The sequence below is a fragment of the Crocodylus porosus genome, unplaced genomic scaffold, assembly GCF_001723895.1.
Source record: "Crocodylus porosus isolate Cpor-Errol unplaced genomic scaffold, CroPor_comp1, whole genome shotgun sequence".
In the NCBI taxonomy this organism is placed as follows: domain Eukaryota; kingdom Metazoa; phylum Chordata; order Crocodylia; family Crocodylidae; genus Crocodylus; species Crocodylus porosus.
This window is the reverse complement of record NW_017728925.1, coordinates 15,317,823-15,332,084: the sequence shown is the minus strand read 5'-3', so window position 1 is coordinate 15,332,084 and position 14,262 is coordinate 15,317,823. Positions and strand designations below refer to the sequence as shown.

General features: G+C 52.3%; 1 protein-coding gene across 1 annotated transcript in view; it reads right to left on the bottom strand.

Moving 5' to 3' along the window:
- Positions 1-638: 638 nt before the first annotated feature.
- AGPAT2 (1-acylglycerol-3-phosphate O-acyltransferase 2) overlaps positions 639-14,262 on the bottom strand; it is an 18,523-nt gene continuing 4,899 nt past the window's right edge. The window contains exons 2-6 of the mRNA XM_019540924.1: positions 9,308-9,441; positions 7,548-7,723; positions 6,741-6,836; positions 5,401-5,473; positions 639-3,343 (exon numbers count right to left, since the gene is read on the bottom strand). Coding sequence (XP_019396469.1) covers positions 3,177-3,343; positions 5,401-5,473; positions 6,741-6,836; positions 7,548-7,723; positions 9,308-9,441 — 646 coding nt within the window. The 3' untranslated portion in view covers positions 639-3,176. The remainder of the gene's footprint in view (positions 3,344-5,400; positions 5,474-6,740; positions 6,837-7,547; positions 7,724-9,307; positions 9,442-14,262) is intronic.

Genomic DNA, 14,262 nt, shown 5'->3' with positions numbered 1-14,262 from the left:
AGCAATTTCCTTTGGCTTCTTGCCCCAGCATGGGGCACTTTGCCTGTATCCTTCTCCCTCTGTGTGTGCACCAAGTCACAAGACCTAAAATGCCCACCCTCTGCAACTGCGTAAGTGTATCCTTAGTATATCTTGAGAGGGTTTGCAGGGGCCTGTGTCCTCTCCCCTGCCTGGCTGCAGGGGATAGCAGGGTGCAGGAGGAGGAGAACAGGGTGAATAGGACCTCTCTTCTTGCTGCATGAGCCAGCCTGGTGCTAGGAGGCCTGGAGTCGCTGCAGCTTGGGAGCACAAAAAAAAAAACCCCACAGCTGTGCTCAAGTGCCACCTTTCCTCATCTAGCTGAGGACTGTCAGTGTAAACAGAGACTAATTAGGGTGGTCTGCATACAGTCATGACATCGAGGCAGGTGTCATGCCAAAAATATGCAAGTTGCATGCAACACAAGTTCAGAAAACCACTAGTGTGAGACAAGCTACAAACTTCAGGATGGCTCAGCCATGAGCAAGAGCACTGCAGGACACCCAGCCGGTTCTTCGGCACCGTAGAGACATGGGGTTATTCTGCCTCATTTAGCCACCACCGCCCTTCCTGCACGACCCCAACGTGAGGTACTCCAACCCCAAAGACAGGAGGCGTGATTGAAATAACTGCTTTTATAAAAAGTATATGCATTCTTTCAATACATTATTTTCAGTACACAGTTAAAACAGAGCAGCAGGCGACTCCCTTACTGCCCAGAGGCACTTTTCCATTCTCCATAGGCAAATACAAGATCAACACTTGCAAGATTGTCCTCTTTGGCAAAAGTCAGACACCCACCCCCCGGCTTCTCCTTGATGGGAGCCTGGGTCCAGAAGCCTAGGACAGCTCCAGGGTGGTTTGCCTCCATTATGCAGCCACTTGTCTGCTCTTCTTACACATACAAAAAGAAAGTGCTGGTTTGATTTCAATTCAGATCCCCTTCCAGATGCACCCCACAGATGGACAGCCTCAGATGGACACCTCTGTGTTGGCTTGTAAACTCAAATTAACTGAGGGCCCTCTTGTTTGGTTACTTCTAGTTGTGGTTTAGTGTTTGAGACCTGGACTGTGTGTCCTTGGCAGCCAAGCAGAACCACCTCAGCTGCCAAGATCTGTCTCCACCTCTGCCCCGTGGACAGGAGGTTGGGTGCACCTTGACTCCATCTTCACAAGGCAGAGGCAACACTCTCAGGTCTCTGTTTAAGGCTTCCAAGTCCATCAAATCCCTAGGATTTTTATTTTTATTTTATGCCCAGGAAGTGGCAGCAAAAGGCTATCCTCCATCCAACCTGTTTGGCCTGTTCAGTGTGCATGTCCCACACCTGTTTACATTATTGCTTTTACAACCAACTCGGCTAGTGGTAGCAGGGCTAAATGTTCTCAGACAAGCTGGAACAAGTCTTGTGCTTTGGTCAACACTGCAGATCAAGGGGTTAGATCAGCATTACATAACCCTTAAGATCAATAAGCAACAGGTATTTTAGGACACACCCAATTAAACACATGAAAAAGAAAAAAAAGTCAACCTACAAAGACAACAATTGATACCAAAGGGACCATCCCAAGCAACCTGCACCTCTCTAGTATCCCATTGGGTCTGATACTATGAGCAAGGCACGTGGTAAAGAACGAGATCATACAGAAGTCAGAGATGCTAGCAGCAATTCCAGAGTGTGGAGACATCACGCTAATGTCTCGCGGATGTGTATCATCCTGTTATTTAGAACTTGGGCCTCACTGATGCAGAACAGGTCCTGTATTTACAAAAAAAGGCATACCCATGGAGAGCTGCATTCTGGCAAGACACCAGAAAGGCCTCATCCAAAACACAAGACATACCAGATGCGTGTTTGATATGACTTTTTCACATCCACCCCATCCCTCAAAAAAAGGTCCTAAAAAACCCCCAAACTTGTCCACCTTGGAAGCGGAAGCTCGATTGCTAGAAGAGACATCAGGGTAGCCAATGCCACAGATTGCACCCATCCTTGTGCAGCTTCACTTATGGCAAGTTCTGCATTTAAGAAAGTCAACTTCCCCTGCAAGGAGGCGAGAATGGTTAGTGGAGATCTTAGTTACAAGACCCTCTGCTTTGCTTCCGGGTTCTGCTCTGGGGTAGATGCGGGGGGGGGGGGGAATTAGAGCCGCACGTATCCTCTTTAAAATCATGCCTCAAAGAGCATCATCCATACTTCCATCCTGTGGGAGGTCACTGGCTCTGGTCCTTCATCCTCCTACTGGGACAGAAGAACAGCTCGCCAATGGTTTTTACAGAAGCTGTAGGCTTCTTTAAGAGCACTCGTGTTGCTATGCTGTACCGGGACAGCCCTCTAGTGGAAACATCGCACGGGATAGCAGGGCTCCCAAATATTAACGTGGCCTTCCTAAACATCCAGTGATCTCACATACACAGCTTTGAGACCCGCGTGTTGATACCAGGGGATTTGCTAGCACAGCCGTACAGGCCAGCGGGGCAAGATTCTTTTCCATCCCCCAGCCAGCTCTTCAGTGCAAGCCTGCCCCACTTGTGCCTTTTGCATTTGCTAAGACACTGCAAAGAATGGAGCTGCCATCAGGACCTGGTGCTGGGCAGGCACCTTAAAAAAACAAAAAACAAAAAACACCCCAATAGCTGCCCACTGTGAGCAAGAGACTTGCCTGGGATCAGCCCCATCACCCTGGTGCTGAGATCCAGAGCATGGGTACAAGAAGCTGGCAGCGTGAGGACAGCTGCTGCATTAATCCTGTACGTGCCCATTGCAATGGCAGAAATCAAGTTGGGTGGTAACCTCTTGGAGATGCATACTCCAACATCCCCTGGACTGGTTGGCTTACAAACACTAACTTGGCCAGAGGTAATACCCAAACCTCCACTACAGGTTGTGAAGTCGCTGCATTGGGCACAAAGCCTCATTAGCTTGAGCTGGGTGTAGGAGAAACTCAAAATGCAGGAGACATTTCAACAGGAATCAAGAACCCCACAAGAGAGATTCAGTACACAGCAGAACTGCGGAGCCAGTCCAGCACGCGGTTTGCCAACCAATGTTACCCACAGTGGAGTCACAACAGGCTCCAAGCTGGCTGTATAGGAAGAAAAGCCCTTGGATATCTTTGGCAATGGAAAGAGTCCTCTCAGTTCCTGACATACGGCAATATTACTGCAAGTGGGTCCGGGCAGAGCCGTTGGGTTCATTCACTAATCCGGACAGTCTGAAAAAGGTCTCCCTCATGGTGGAATAGCATCTGTTGGTAAGCTCAGTGACATCTTCTGGGGTCAGACCCTTGGTCTCAATGGGCTCAAGAACCTCAACCTGGATTTTACCTGGGAATAAGAGGAAAGGACCGTCAGTTTTGGGGCACGTGGAAAGACGTCCTCCAGGGCACTGGCTATTCCCACCTCCAGCACCCCTTAGCAGAGTGCAGTAATGCTTCCACATGCCAGCTACGAGCATCCTTTGAAGATGCGAGGCTGTATCACAGAGGGTGGCTCGCTCCAGTCTCTGTAGCAAGAGAGTGCATGAGGAGCACTGGGTTTCACAAGGCACCCACCACCCTCAGGCTACACGCTGTGGGCTAGCTCAAGGTTACTTGCCATTTTTTCCCGTTCCCACCAAGCCACGGGCCCAATTTATAGACATCATACACATGATAAATGCCTACAGAGGATCATAGCAGCACAGGACACTCTTGCACACTGAGGGGCAGATATTAGGCAGAAGAAATCCCCCCTGTTGAACTTGGGCAGGACATTTGTCCTTCTCAAAATGACTGTGCAACCCTCGAGGCAGCAGCTAATGGGTAATCCTGAGCTCTGAGGTTTTTGCTCCATGTAGGGCATTGCCTTAGCATCATCTGTGATGGTTTTTACGCTAGGAAATGTCTGACTTCCTGGCAGGGTGGAAGGCGTGAGCAGATAAAGCCGAAGCAGACTCAACTAGCAACTTGCACATCTTTGTTTCCACTTCCCACAGCGGTACTGTCCTGCACAGCAACTGGCAAATGCTGCACTCCTGGTCCCCAACCCTCATTCTGTTGTGGCTTTTGGCACAACAAATCGCTTCCACCTCACGGTTGCAAGCCAGGATGCAGGACACTAGCTTGCCTTGGACAATATGGACCTCAAACTCCACCCTTCCCTGCTGTTTTTGCACTTTCCTAACAAGGTTTCTCTCAATATCCTAAGCTAGGACCTAGCTCAGAAGTGCCCAGAAAGACAGCCCCTCTAGGGGCTTTCTGCCATTCACGACAGGTCTAGGAGAGAGGAGGAGCTAATATCAGCCAGACTGGGTTGCTGCTGCAAACCCATCACGAACAAGCCACACACGCTCTAGTCTCCCGAGTGGCCCAAAAGGTGCTAGTCCCCACCTTGCATACCAGGCTTGTTCCCAAGCCACATACAAGGGATAAGAGAGGAGGTGTCTGCCCCCAGCTACAACAGCCCTCAGGAGGTCCTGAGAAAAGAGCTAGCTCCTTTGAAACCAATGACTCCAGCCTCACCTAGCACTGTGTTCATCTGGCAGAACAAGTCCTTCAAGCGCTTTGCTTTGCAGGCCCAGGGGCATGCCTCTGCCCCTGCAGGAGCTTCTTGGCTGACCAAAGAGTGACTTGCAATCTGTGCATCAAGGAAGCAGGTGGCAACACAAGTCGTGTCTGATGATTACAGCTCCTGTTGGGCTTTCTGGTGTGGTCTGGAGTTCTGTTCCCCCTTCTCATCTTTTACAGCCAGTAGTGGGGCCGGGCAACCAAGTGACCGAGAGCAAGCCCTCAGCCCTGAACTCCCTGCTCCCTTGCAGGGGCTTTGACCGCTCCAGGCATCTCCCTTGGGCCCCAGTGTCTCTACACTCTCCCAGAAAAGATCCACCACTGTGACCAAGCTCGATGGTCCCTGGCCATCAGAGATATCCATATGCAAAGAAGTGCCTCTGCTTGGCATGGTGCAGCCCAAGAGCCCAGTACCCTGGGGTCTCTAGTATCGAGCCTTATTTCCCAATGAGCAGAGTAACACTTGGGCAAGAGGAAGAGACAGCTGCAGTTTGAATGAGGGAGATTGGCAGCCAGATACAGCCCTTGGTTAAGCAGGGGCCTCTTGAAATAGCCAAACCCCACCACAGGTGCAGTGAAGCGTGCACGTGCCAGCTATCACCATCACTTTAAGTTGGTTTAGAAAGACACTAGCAGGAGGGTCATGTTGGAAGGACACCGCTTGAGATGAAATGCAAGTCCACGTACTTCTGTGTTCAGCTCAACTTGCCTTCTGCCACAGGATGAGAAACTTAGCACACCCAGGAGGACTTACCTGGGTGTAGCTAGGAAGTCAACCCCCTCCAACCAGTTCAAGTGCATTCAGGAGGTGGGGAAGAGACTCTGGCAGCACCGTACCTGATGTGAACAGATTCTTCTTCCGGTCGTAGAACGAGGAGAAGGAGGAGTACACCACAGGAATGACCGGGACCTGGGGATGAAGGGACCACAGAAGAGATTGCAGCAACATCCTGAAGCACCAGACAGACATCGGGGCCCAAGTGCATCAGGTCACCTATAGATGCGTACACTGGGGAGTCCTAGTGTGGGAAGTTTTACCTTCATCTCTGATGGGTGAACTGGAGCAGCAAGGTAAAAGCATCTTGCCTGAAGTCAACAAAAGGAACTGACCCAGCCACTAGCTGGGCCAGAGCTAGTTTTCCCCGCTGTCCGAAGAAGTCTGAACCTCCAGTCTGCCCCAGACATGCTTATTCCTCAGCTTCCTGGTCCTGATAAGCAGACCTGACGTGCATTACCACTACCTGAAAGCATACGCAAGGGGGCAGCCCAGCCGCTGCTTAGACCCTTATGACCAGGAATCACTGTTTGCACTCATCCCCCCTTGACAGAGATGGAAGAGAGGTGGCTATATTTATCTCTGACAACGTGGAAGAGATCTATTGGTCACTGCCTTGCTGGGAACATGAGCAAAGCTGGCCGCTGCTTAGATTGTTCCTCTTATCCCTGCCCTAGAATTCTATCTACTGGGACCAGTTATGGCCCCCTGACTGGTCAGCAGGTATTCAGCCTCCAATCAGCTCATTAGAGGATGGGCTACATGCTGCAATTGGTCTATTCACGTGTACATGCACAGGTCTGCTTGCTGCAGGCTACCAGCCACTTCCTGTCCTTAAGGGAAGAGGCCATTCAGAAGCAAACACTATTCCTGATATTTAGCCACCCTGAGATGACGCTCGGTTCAAGTGCTCGCTCCCAACGTATCCCATTAGACAATGCCATCTAGAGGCAACATGCAGACCTCCCTCCCCGGTAGGTTTGGGGAGGCTGCTGCATAACAGGCTATTGTTGCCTCCCACATCCCTGCAACTAGTGACCGCTGGGTCACTAGTCAGGGATTCACAGGGGTATAAGAGGCAGCTGTGTAATTCTCATAGCTCACCACGTGGCCCACCCAAGTGCCCTAAATCCATTTCTGTGAAAGCTTTGGGCATCCCCAGTTTTGGAGGCCCCACTGCCAGAGACTGATCACAGCCTCTTGGGAGCTCAGCAAGAGATACCACTGCAGTCCAGTGGCGTGGGCACAGCAGCTTTCACAGAAAACAGAATCACTGAGATGCAGCACACTTCCAGCATGACAAAACAGCTCTTCGCCGATAGTATTTGGTCACAAGAACCTCACTTTGGACAGCCAGGCCTGCTCGGCATTGTAGTTGGAGGGAGAAGCTGGCCATCGTTACCTGTGTCTGTATGGCAAGATGAAAGGCTCCCTTCTTGAAAGGCAACAGGTCACCGTTCCCATTCCTTGTGCCCTCTGGGTAGATCCATACCATCACCTGTATGAAGATAGGCCATCAATTCCATGCGCCAAGTACACCACACACTGCTGTATCAATAACCCTAGAGCATCTCAAGAACTGTAGGTTGGGACAGACAACACATACAGCTATACAGCAGTAGAAGACACTGGACACAAGCTCCCCAGCTGGAGTGCTTTTACCACAAGTCACCGCTAAAAGGATCAGGGATGAAATGCCACTACCTAAGTTACCCTAGTATGTTTAATCTGTCTTCGCCCTTTCCAAGTTAACTGGCTGCTGAACATGAACACACCATTAATTGCTCACCTCAACAACTGGCTAAGCACAACAGTAACAGCCTACTGTGCATAGCAACGTGTCTGTCCATTCACAGTACCTGCTTTATAGACACTGCTAACCATAAGTGTACTAGGCTAGGTGCTCACCTGTCCGCTCATGACATCAGAGATCCGATTAGATGCCTTTATTTCTTGGAACTGAATTTTCCTATGGTATTCAAATTACCTACGCATGGATAATAAAAGGACCAAGTTCACACTACCTGGGAGTTAGATAACCAACCACAGTTGTCCATCTCGTCTCCCTCCCTCATGCTTCATGTTGACTTCCCCCCCTGCACTGCTCTCCTCGACCGCACAACTTTTGATCTCTTCTGCATCTGGCAGACTCAGAGGTTTGGGGGAAGAGAAGCTGGCAGTCATGGCTAGTAACTTGTGCTGCACTCACGTTCTCGGACAGCATGGTCTTGGCAACATCCGCCATCACCATCTTGGCATTGCTTGTGCTCTTCCTGTTGATGAAGATGACGCCACCCAGGTACATGACTAGTCCCACGCTGCCAGTGTACAAAAGCTCCTTCTTGGCAATCTGAACACAGCGATCTGGAAGGATTTCCATCAAGCCTAGCCCCAGGGGCAAAGAAACCAACAATCAGCCCACGAGAGGCAGTTCAACACCCCCCACCCCTCCCCCGCCCAGCCAGGCTGGTTTGCACAAGTCAGATAATTCTTCCTGGCTTTGATGGAAGAGTCTGCTGCCTCTTCCTCTGCTCAGGCTTTCACAGAGGCTGCACTGAGGATGAAATGGGAACAAGCCAGCCCCATGCATTTCTTTCTAGTTACGCAAAGTTTTGATGCCACTGCTATCACTAGGGCAGGAGTTAGTTATGAAACAAGTCCAAGGGTTTCAGTGGAAAAAATCCGAGTAGACCAGGAGAGCAGTCAGGTGCCTTGCACAAACGGACACATGTCCTTACTACAGCTAGAGATGGGGAAGCCTTGTCCCCTGGACAGGGACAGCAGCCTAGAGAGGTTAACACTGCACACATGCAGACACGTGTAGCAGAGGAGACATGGGCTTGACCCCCAACTCTGCTAATCGCTTCTTGTGGGACAGCTCTTTGCTCATAAGCATCAGCTCTCATAGCTCAAAAGGACTGAACAGTGCCTCCAAGTTACCTGTTCCTTCCTCAACTCCAGTGTCAGCCTGCAGAGCTACGCCAACTGGCTCTGCTAGCATGCAAGCATGCCCACCTGCTCCCTCATTTTAAAGTGGCAATTAGCTTTTCCACTAGTCTGATTTCTTTCATAGACATTAGGGCCAGAAGGGACCTCGGGAGATCATCGAGTCCAGCCCCCTGCCCAAAGGGCAGGAAGTCAGCTAGGGTCATAGGATCCCAGCAAGATAAGCATCCAATTTACTCTTGAAGGTATTCAATGTAGGTGCTTGAACCACCTCCGCTGGCAGACTGTTCCAGACCTTGGGGGCTCAGACAGTAAAGAAATTCTTCCTTATGTCCAGCCTGAAACGGTCTTGCAGGAGTTTGTGACCGTTCAACCTCGTCATCCCTTGGGGCGCTCTGGTGAACAGACGTTCCCCCAGATCCTGGTGGTCACCCCTGATAAACTTATAGGTGGCCATCAGATCACCCCTGAGCCTGCGCTTTTCCAGGCTAAAGAGAGAGTCCCATGGCTCTCAGCCTGTCATCATAAGATCTGTTTTCCTGACCTCTGATCATGCGCGTGGCTCTCCTCTGGACTCTCTCAAGCTTCTCCATATCCTTTTTGAATTGTGGAGCCCAAAACTGGATGCAGTACTCCAGCTGCGGCCTCACCAAGGCCGAGTACAAGGGGAGAATGACGTCCCGGGATTTGCTCGAGAAGCATCTATGGATGCAAGCCAGCGTTTTGGTTGCTTTACTAGCTGCAGCACCGCATCGCATTCTTTAAGCCTTTCAAAAGAGACTGTGGTAACCCAGTGGGACACACCTGCTTGGGCTGGACCCAGGTGTGCATGACACGGGCAGTGGTATAGCTACGAGGCAGTGCAATGGATTCATTACTGCATGCCCTTGCTACCCACCCCTAGGGAAGGTGCGTACATGGGCTCCAATACCTGCTTCAGGTACTTTGCTATCTGGCTTGACTTTTTCCAGCACTTGCCTTTCAAGCAAAACCGCTGCCTCTGACCCATCTTGACCTGCTTACCCATCATGTCCAGGATGCTTTGGTGGTTTGACACGATGACACAGGGGCTTCCCACCTTGAAGTTCTCCAGTCCTTTCACTTCAAACCTCAGGCCATAAAGGTATTTGAAGGTCTTGACAACATTTTTGATGATTCTGCATTGGAGAGGAGAGTGTGGTCAGACCCCAGCAGGCAGCGAGGACCAAGGTGTGAACAGAGAAGGCAAACATCTGCTATGAGCCCAGGCCATGGGCCTATGGACCCAACTCCCCCCCCATGCCCCCTGAATAGTCTAGTTATGTCCTTTCTGGACTCAAATCTGCATTGCATACTGCCCTACTTGCCTTGCCATGTAACAGACCCTCTCTTGTCCCAGTGTGTCGGCTGCTATTTGCTTCAGCATGCCCCCAAGAGGCTGCCTCTGTATCGACTCATAAAAGTAAAGGCCAATTGTGGTTTCTCACCCCAATGGGAATTACAGCGACCAGGGACAAGACCTCTCCATGCATGGAGGGAGGGACACAAGTTGCACACATGTGTTTGCACAATTTTGCTGGTAGTAGTCACAGGGCAGAGGCCTTTCCCCTCCCTTTGATTTTAAAACCTTTACAGCCTGTAAAACAGCAGAGACCAAACAAGAGACGGTCTGCTGAGGACAGCGATCAGTCACACACAACCTCCTGGATCTCCTCCCCTGACCCTCTTGCTGGCTCATGCTGGAACGCCCCTGTCTTCAGGGGCGAAGATAAGCTGAGTGATCAAGATGCTACAGAACCAGTTTGGGCTAAACTTCCACCTGCCTCCTCCACCAGCCAAGTCAGGGAGCCAGACCCCAGGGAGTGTCCTGGAGCCACCGGCTTGCAGAGGTGCTCCTTCAAAAAGGCAGCTCTGTGGGAAGGGCGGGAACAGCCTCAGTTTGAAGTAGAGGGCCTTTGCGCCCAAGGAAGCAAAATCCCCACTCTTGCACACTGGTCTTTGAGGGAAGAGTTTTGCCTGCACAGAAGAGCAGGGGCTCCTGCAGAGTCAGGTCAGTGCAGACCCCCATTGCAGGGCCAGGCTGCTTTGCACAGAAGCAGGACCAGGCTCAATTCCACTCATCTCGCAAGATTTTTTTTTTTTTTTAAAAAGAAGTTTGCTTAGCCCAGCTGGAGGCTGGCCAGGTTGTTCCCTCACACCCAGGGGGATCCCTATTAGCTGCCAGCTCCAAAGGGCAGAGCCACCTGCTAGAGCCAGGTGCTTGGGACTGCTCGGCACCTGCCAAGCGCAGGAGCAGAGCTCTACCCAGCACAACCCCAAACTGAGGCAGCAAGTTTGAGCTGCAGTAACCTCTGCATCAGCGAGGCAGGGGGGACCGGGCGGGTTAGAATGAGTCAGACCATTAGTCACGGAAAATACTGTGCTGTGGCAGAGCTCTGGTCTCCCGCATCTTGCCAAAAAGCCTCTCTCCAGCAGCAGCACAGGCCTCTCCCGAGCTGTCGGAGGGAGCTGCTCTCCCCATCTCCACAGAGAAGCTGCACATAAAAGAGCTCTTCCAGAGTTGTTCCAGACAGAGATGTCACCTAAGCCGAGCTACTAAAACAAGGCTGGGCAGCGAGCCCAGAAAGCAGGCAGCAAGCTGGAAAGCAAATGCCACGTCCGGCCCTGGCCGCAGGGGGAAGAGGGAGCCAGCACGGAGCACACTGGTCTGCTTGGAGGACACGACGGCCTGCAAACCCTGGGCGGCTATGCTCTAGAGGACCCCAGCGCAGCTCTCCCAGGGAGGCACGACATGTTCTTCTTTCACACGGCTGCCATGCTGGGGTGCAGGACAGGTGGGCCAGGCCTCCCAGCCCAGCAAACGGTGCAGAGCCTCTGGGGTCAGCATGCGTCGGCCCTTTCACACAGGAGGGGCCTGCTGTTGCTGCCTGCCAGGGGCTGCAACTAGTACAGCGTTTGCACAAACAGGGAACCCAAGTCTGCTGCATCCTTTGTTAGTGCAAAGGGCAGCTCCCACCCCTGGTTCCTCACCCTTCGGCTTGTGGGCACCATGTCCAGCCTGGCCCAGACCCAGGAGCTAGAGGCAGGGAAGCTTCCCTCCACACCGCACTCCTGAAGGGGACGAAGATGCCATGGCAGCTCCAGACCTCAAATTTCCCACTGCCACCTCATCTCAGTGCAGTTTCTTCTAGGGAAGAAATCAAGGCTTTTGCCCTGAGCACCCCAGCTTGGGTAGCTATGCTCTCGGCACAGAAGCCCTAAGATGCCTTGTGCTGAACAGCTGCCATAAAACAGATTGCAAGCACATTTAGGCGCTCCCCATCCAAGGAGAAAGGTAAGGCAGCACAGCCACGCTGCAGGCTAGGCCTCCGCTGGGGTGCAGTCACCAGCTGACCTGGGATGGCATCCTGTTCCGACTCCAGCCAGGCCAGCAATCCACCCTGCCCAAAATCATTTACCAACACCCTGACACTTGCCAGTGGAAAGGGCTCCCCACACCCTCCTGAGACCAACCCAGCGCTCCTTGTGCCACCACGATGCTGGGAGCCAGCCCAGCTGCTTGGGTGCTATGAACCTTCACCCAGGATCTGTGCACCTGGAGAGAAAGAAAATGGAGGAGAGCCTCGTTAAAAGCCAGATCTGATTTTCAGGTTTGTTTCTGATCCAAAACAGACACCGGTATCTGTGACCAGCTGAGCTATGTGGGAAGCACGAAGCAGCCTGTGTCCCCACCCATGGAAAAAGCATGGGCCAGTTCCACATCCCCTGGATCAGGTCTGGGGGAGGCAGCACAGAGCCCAAGGATGCCTTTGCCTCAGTTTCCAGGCCACTTTCTGCTAGTCCAAAGCACCCCCCCCCGCCCCCAGATTTGGGGCAAAGTTCGGAGCTTTCCAGACAAGACCAGGGTATGACTAAGTGAGATCTGAACACTTTGAACACGGTGCTTGTTTTGGCCAAAGCAGCCGAGAGGAAGCATTTGAACACAGAGCGAGTCTTTCTAGATCCAAGCAATAAGTCGGGAGAGGACCGCTTTCCCTGCCAGACCATTACCACAATGCCTAGGTTGACTTAAGGCAAGTCTAGAGAGCCCCAAGACAGCAGACAAGTGATTTGAAGGAGACAACCCAAGCCCGTTTTGTCATCAGAGTGCCAGGAGCAGGCTGGTGCTGTCATGGATTTGATGCTCAAGCTGCAGGACACAAGTACTGCTCCACTGTGCTAGTTCAAGCTACAATTCAGCCCTCTGGCCTATTCCCTGCAGTTTCTTTGCAAAGGTCAGAGGATGTGCCTTGCTGTGTGCCAGCTGGCTGCCATCAGGGCTGGTATCTCCACGGCAGGAGGCCGAGACGAAATGCCTCCCAGCCTGCTGCTAATGACAAGGACTCGGGGGTGATCAGGGCGGTGCAGACCTGGCGTGCCCGCGATAGCTCTTGTAGCCAGGAATCTGCAGCAGATGTTCAAAGCACAACAGTCTATTCTTGGGCACAGCCCTGCCAGCGTGCTATGAGGTGGCAGGAACCAGCGTGCCCTATGCCAGTGAGCAACCACTGACCCTTGTCCTGTCCTTCTCTCCACACCTGCCTCCCAGGCTCTGCCAAGCAGAGGAGAGGTCACTGCTCCAGGAACGCTTGCTCACAGGGCGTCAGTGGGAGCAGCGTATTTCTCAAGGGCAAGAAACACGGCTTCCGGACTGGCATTGCACAACCTCGAGTTGTAGCAGCTGGAAACCTGGGTGTAAAATGAGACACTAGGCTGCAAGAACAGGGCAAAGGGGAGGGGACATTATGGCTGGGCTTTTCCCTGCCCCTGGCAGCAAGCATTCGGCTTGTGCTATCGTTGACAGAGACCAGAGAGACAGCCCTGCATTACCTGGCCCTCCATGCATACACTTGACAGGGCTCCCAGCTCACACAGACCACTCCCGCTGGCCGCAGGATAAAAGCCATTTTCACGTTCCTGGGCTGCAACTTCCACGGGGAGGGGCAAAAACCTTGCGGCCGTGCACCGCCCTGCCCATAATTACAGGGGAAAAAGACTGGGATCAAAGGCTTATTATAGCACACTCAGTTGCCCTGTGAACGAAACTGTGTTCCAACAGCTGAGAGCCCACAGTTTCACTCAAGGACAAGGGCACATAGCCGAAGCCAGCGAGGCTGAAGTACAGACCAGGGAAGAGCTCGAAACAGAAAGCAGGAGTTGGCAGGAGTGCAGAAGGAAGGGCTGGCTGTCTGGCCCAGTGACTCTCAAGCAGGGTGCCACAAGAGCCTTTGAAGGGTGCCCCAGGAAGCAAGAGGCAATATGTAGATAAGGGCAGGCGCAGGCTCCTGGTGCCAGGAGAAAAGCAAATAAAGGTGGGTTCAGGCACTCCCCTCCTGGCTCCTGCCCAGCCCCTCTGCAATACATGAATGAGCTTTTAAGATGGAATTTAAAAGGAGGTTGAGAAACCCAGATCTAGCCAAAAAAAAAAGTGCCAAACCTTGGAGCTGGCAATGGCTGTGTCTCAGGGAAACTTGTGGCATACTCTTAATCTGCTTCTTACTCGTGTGTGATCTGAGGAAGCGAACTCTAGCTACAAGAGTCTATTCCAACAGCTGCATCTTTTTCTCAGCCTCTGTCTTAGTCCTCCGACCCCCTTGCTGCAGCTCGGGGCCCTATGCAACAGCAGTGGTGCTCGACAGACCTGGCTGGCAGCTTTGTGGGTGCCCACTGGGTGATGACAAGCAGCCAAGTTATTGCAGCAACAGGAGTTACTCCCAGAGCTGCTACTGTCCAACCGTCTGCGGCAGCAGAGCCGTGGTGCTTAGACTGGGGTGTATGGTTGCAGAAAGGACATAGGGACAGACTTTTTTACCATCCGAGTTTCCAGAGCCTGGAATAGACTCCCCCCAGAAGCGCTACAAGCACCTACTCTGGATACGTTAAAGAAAAGCCTCGTTGCTCACCTTGCTGGGGTGATCTGACCGCAGATGACTTTCTGCCCTTTGGGCGGGGGGCTGGGC